The following is a 6250-nucleotide window of genomic DNA, read 5'->3' on the forward strand; positions in this document are numbered from 1 at the left end:
ATTTAAATTAACTCATATCCAACGATAAAGAAAGTTTCTTCTTTATCGACTGAGATTATAAAATCAACGAGTTTAATCGACGGCAATACGCAAGCCGTCACAATTCCCCTAGAGACCCTAAGGGAGAGTTGAGACACGAGGTACTCCAATTCTTATTGGTGCCACTGTACTGGAACTAATTGATATTTTACTGAATTTGATTGGCTTGAGTTGGCGCGATTTTCAAATGATAATTTTCATTGCTAGAGAATTTAAAACAGAATAAAGACAACATCGATAAAAAAAAGATGGCAGATTATTGGGAATGTAATAGTATTCATTCTGCCAAAAAATATACTTCAAAATTTTCATAAACGAAAAAAGAAAATAATAAAAAATTACACAGTTCAAACTTTTCGCGCCCCATGAAAATATCAAGGTTCAACTCGGTTCCCGAACAGCGGCGATCATTGGAGAGGGAAACATTTCTCAACTCTCCCGACACTAGACGTGTAGACGCTAGAGAATCTCCAGGTTTCCCTAGACCCCCCTACTGACCTGTTCCTACTTTCAGAGAAACACTGTCCACTAGGGACTAGAAATTAGGTTATACTAGGGTCCTCCAAAAATGTATTGGATTTTTTTCAATTTTCATGCATATCGCCTGGAAATTTGTTCCAATCCGCACAAAAAAAAATACATTTTACGTAAGACAGTGAAGTTTATTCAGCATCGTCAAGATTAGGTGAATCTCAATATTTCTCTTGACAATTAACCATGCAGTACGCATAAAATATTACTTTCCAAATATAGACTCCATAAGACTGTTTTATAGGGTCCAAAAAAAACACCATAAGTGAAAAAATGTGTTTTGCGAGTTTTAAAGCTAATTATGATTATTTGCAGTTTATTAAATTCAAATTGTTTATAATCAGTGCCGGATCATGGGGAGGGCTTGGTGGTGCTGAAGCACCGGGCCCCACGCTAGTGGGGGCCCCCTTCTCCCCAAGAAAAACATATAATATACAGTAAAATAACCCGCTTGTAAACAAAAATAATAAAGTCCTAAAAAAAATTTTAGTAAAATTTTTTCAATTAAATTTTTGAATTTTTTTATCATGAACTAATTTTAAATGAAAGTAAAATGTTAAGTCCAGCCGCCTTAAAGGGGCCCCAACGTTATTTTAGCTCCGGGCCACGAAAGGTCTTAATCCGCCCATGTTTATAATACATAAAATACTACTTTATTTTGATAATAAGATATTCACATAAATTGTTTAAATAATTTATTATTGTTTTAAGAAATTTTCAATTAGAATAGAGTTAGAAAGTCGCAGTTTTTTCAATAAAAATTTCTCTTTTTATCCCATTTTTAACTAAAGTGATGAAATAATTAATTAATTTCCACAATCATAATTGTTTGAACATTTTTTTTTGAGCAATTTTCTCTTAGAATAATGCTGGAAAATTGCAGTTTCTTCAAACATTTTCTATTTTTTGTCCAATTTTTAATTAGAGTAAAGTAAATAATTAATTAAAGTAAACACAATTAATTTTTAAATCAATAATTATTATTTTCAATAATATTATCTCTTAATAATGTTAGAAAGTTGCGGTTTTGTATCAAATATTCAAATTTTTTTCCACGCTTCACTTAGAATTAGGTAATAAATATTATAATTTAACGAACATAATTGTGGAAACAAATTATTATTGATAAAAACTGTTTTCTCCTATAGTAATGCTAGACAGTTGCGGTTTTTTCAAAAAATTTTCACTTTTTGTCCACTTTAAACTTACTGCGTAAAGAAATAATTAATGCAAATTAGAAACATAATTTTGTCCACAAATTATTATTGTTTATAATTAAGTTTCCTTAGATAATTGCTAGAAATTATTTAAACAATTTATTATTGTTTATAATGGTCTTTTTTTAGATAATGCCAGAATGTTGCGGTTATTTTATGCATTTTTAAATGATTTACTTAGTGAGTTTATAATAAATGAAAGTTAGAAACAGATATTAAATATTAATATTAATTTTAACGGAAAGGCTCTTAATAACTAATATTTCCAGAAAAATGTACACTTAATAAAAATATGATCCATATAAAAAATATAAATAATACTTCAAATGTGTATTTCTGGATGTAGCTGTGGTGGAAAATTGAAAAGATATTTATATGAAAAAGTTAATTAAGATATTGTTTACTCCTTGGAATGATTCTTGATTTAAAAAACGAATTTCTTTTGAATTTTTAAATTCAAATTAAATGTTTTGAGGAACGGTGAGAAGTTTTGTATAGTGACCCCTTAATATATATTTTCTTTTGAATGAATATCCGTTATTAAAAATATATTCAATATAAATATTTACTCTTGGGGGTATAAAAATCGAATTTCAGAATTTTAACATATAAATTTTTAAATCTTACCAGCGCTGGAGCGATTCTTTCAAATTTGTCGTTCACCATGTAGTGAGAGTAGACAGCCATCAACATGAGGAATAGTAGAACCCCATTTGATGCGTTTTTCACCTTATCTGAAGTCAAGAAGATGTTTATAAGAACTTGAGAAAATAAAAATTTCAATCAGACAAGAATATTTTATCAAATTTCTTTTTAAATACTGAGTAATTTTATGGATATTTTTGTCAAAACTAAAATATTTTAAATCTGAAGTATTTAAAATAAATTGAAAGAAAAATAAAGCATGAAGTGTGCAGAACCATTTTCAAATTCAATTATAAGTAAAATAATTTGACTTTTAGGACCTCTCAAATTACACATTATTTAAAAAAGTATGTTGAAAATTGTATAAATTACAATTGAAAGAGTTTGAAAATAAACCACTTTAATCTGAAACGATTAAAATTTTATGTTTTAAAACTAATATATTTCAACAGTATAAACTATTAATCAATTTTAATTGAAAACCTTATTAAGTTAAACATTGTTAATTGAAAACCTTTTCGAATGTTAAATATTAAAAATTTCACACAATATCAATTGTAAATCTTTTACGATCACATAAAAAATTGAATAGTTTAAATCTAAATAGACAAAACTTTACAGTTTTAAAAATGTTGAAATGAAACTCTAATATTAAATGATTTTAAAATTCAATTTAAATGTTGAAAATATTTTTAATTAAATATTTAATTAAATATTTTTGCTCTAATATTATAATATATAAGAATGATCTAGTTCATTACATAATTTATTCAACTTGACCTTTTCTAGAATACAGGGTTAATTAAATCGATTTTTTCCCAGTGGGTTTCAATTTATTTTTATTTTATTTTCAAGGTTTCCCTCATAAGTGGTATTGATTTTCTAAACTAAATAAGTATTTGCAATCAAAACTTATATAGCCTCCCTCCAAGAAAATAAACTTTTTAACCTATTTAATATCATAGGAAATAAATAAAAAAAATAAACAAAATTTTTAAGAAGTACTACAGAAGAACCATCCATTAATTTATAGCTTTCCCATTCATTAAATTTAACTTTTATAAATCAACATAGAATTTCTTGAAGATTAAAAAACGGATTTAATGTGCATCGGACAGTCTGGTCCTTGTAGTGTCACTGAATTGTTTGGTGCTTAAATATATTGTTTTCCAAGTTAAAGTACCAGACACTTATTTTTTGTTTTTTACCTTAATTTGTTACTAAAAGTTTCTATTTTCCCCTTTTTTAAGAATATCTGTTTTTTCACCGTTTTCAAGAAATTTCCCCTTTTCTCGGTTTTTTCGTTTAATGTTTGTTTTATTTGAAAATTCTACTATTTGGTTGAAAGTTGAAATACTTTGTTAAAAATCTATCATTTTGGTTGAAGCTTCTTATCTTTGGTTAAAAATTTCACTATTTCTTTGAAAAGTTGCTTCTTTTTTGGTTAAAAATTTAATTTTTTACTGCCCAGTGGTCACAAAATTTGGCGACGTCTTTACGACATCGTTACGACATCTTTACGACACCCTATGTCCATGTCGTTTCGATGTCTTTGCGATATCATAAAGACATCGTCAGATCATATGACTTATTTACGATATCGTAAAGACACCTTAACGACATGGACATAGGATGTCGTAAAGTTGTCGTAAAGACGTCGTAGCGATGTCGTAAAGACGTCGCCAAACTTTGTGTCCACTGGGTGGTTTAACGATTAAATTTCTAGTTGAAAGTTTATCTTTCTTAATTTAAAATTCAACTATATTATTAGAATTTTATATTTTTTAGTTGAAAATTCATGTATTATGTTGAAAATCGTGTTTTTCTTAGTATAAACTTAATCTTCTTAGTTAAAAATTCATCTTTTTCATTGGAAATTAATCTTTTTGGTAGAAAATTCAACTATTTTGTTAAAAATTCGTATATTTAGAATGAATTCAATTGTTTTTGTTTAAAATTAAAATTCCTCTTTAGAGTGGAAAATTTAACCAGCTTTTTTACATGAAAACATAATTATACCATTTTCGATTGAAAATTTATATTTTTTATTGAAAAATGATCTTTCCTACTTGAAAATTCAACAATTGGGTTGAAAACTCTTTTAGTTTATTGATGATTCAACTATTTTGCTGAAAATTCATATTCTTTGGTTGAATTAGAATTCAATCGTTTCTGCTTCCTCAAAGAAGAAGCTTTGTAATGGTAACATTTTCGAAATTTTCTTAATTCATTTAATCAAACGTTTTAAAAGTCTCTAACATGTGTTTCACACTTTTTTGTGAAGGCGATAACTTGAAAACGGTTGCAGATAAATTGATGAAATTTGTAGGGTTTATTTTCACAACTAATATCTTGAAATTGATAGAAGGATTTCTCCAAATATTTATTGCATTTTTAGTACCTTATAATATGTTAAAAATCTGTTTTTTATTATGAACATTTTTTCATTAACACAATTCCATGTTCATTCTAGAATATAAAAGATTCCTTGGTTAGAGGCGAATCGATTGACCTATAATATTAATACATTTTATTTAAGAGTATGGATGTTATGGTAATTTATAATAAATTAAAAATCGATTTTTATATTAAAAATTTCTTCATTCTCATAATTTAAAGTTGACGTAATAATAAAAAAGATGTGTTGATTCGAGGAAAATTAATAGACTTACAATATTGATACGTTTTATTGAACAGTATACTTTTCAATAAAATCTTACTTTCTTATAAGGAAGCTAATGATAATACATAATATTTGAAAAAGACGGCTTTTTATATTAAAATTTTTTTCATTAACATAATTCAAAATTAATGAAAAAAACGGAAGAGATTCTTTGATTCGGTGCAAATTCATTGACCTATAATATTAAAACACTTTATTCAAGAGGAAAGAAGTTATGCTCATTCGTAATATTTGGAACATCTGTTTTAAACAGAAATTTTTTTTCATCGACATAAATCAAATTTGTTGCATAAATAGAAAAGACGTTTTGATTATTATTTTTTAAATAAGATACCACATACTGATAGGAATTGTAATAGTAATAATTTTTTAAATTTTATTATTAATTTTTTTAATTGAAAACTTAATCTTAACTTAAATGAACTTATCATAAAGCTGGGAAAAGGATACAATGCGACAGAATTGCTCCCTACCCTTTCCCAGCTCGAAAAATTACCATTTTCAATAAAAAATTTGATTTGTCATTGTATTTAAAAACTTTTTGTATTATTTTTTATAAATGTTCATTTTTTTTTTAAATTCTTTTTTTAAATTGATCACAATGAAAACTTTACTTGGTCTATTATTAAAAAAACACCATATATACATATAAATACAAATAAAGTGGAAGCACTCATGAACGAATACATAGCTATTTATTTATAATTAAAACAGTTTTTTGTTTAATTATAAAAAATTAGTGTTTTTGGCTTCAAGATTCAATAGTTTGATACGAGGGTAGTTCAATAAGTCCTTAGAATGAAGTATAAAAACAATTTTTTTTGGGTAAATTTTTTTTTATTTTTCAACATAATCTCCTTGGAGCTCTATACACTTGGTCAATCGCTTTTCAAGTTTTTTTAATCCTTCAGAAAAGTGCGTTTTCGGAAATTCCTCAAAATAAGCATTTACAGAGGCAATGACGTCTTCGTTGTCTGGAAATCTCTGTCCACCGAGCCATTTTTTCAAGTTTGGAAATAAGAAAAAGTCACTCGGGGCAAAATCTGGTGAATACGGTGGGTGTTCGACCAATTCGAATTTTAGTTCTTCAATTTTAGCCATTGAAACGAAGCATGTGTGAACTCGGGCGTTGTCG

At 26.7% G+C, this 6250-nt stretch overlaps 1 protein-coding gene across 1 annotated transcript in view; it reads right to left on the reverse strand.

Annotated features, from left to right (window-relative positions):
* LOC117179778 (transmembrane protein 35A) overlaps positions 1-6250 on the reverse strand; it is a 24092-nt gene that overhangs the window by 2581 nt on the left and 15261 nt on the right. Inside the window, exon 3 of the mRNA XM_033371878.1 lies at positions 2415-2521. Within this exon, the coding sequence (XP_033227769.1) occupies positions 2415-2521 (107 nt within the window). The remainder of the gene's footprint in view (positions 1-2414; positions 2522-6250) is intronic.

This window comes from Belonocnema kinseyi, chromosome 9 (genome assembly GCF_010883055.1).
Source record: "Belonocnema kinseyi isolate 2016_QV_RU_SX_M_011 chromosome 9, B_treatae_v1, whole genome shotgun sequence".
Taxonomy (NCBI): Eukaryota; Metazoa; Arthropoda; class Insecta; order Hymenoptera; family Cynipidae; genus Belonocnema; species Belonocnema kinseyi.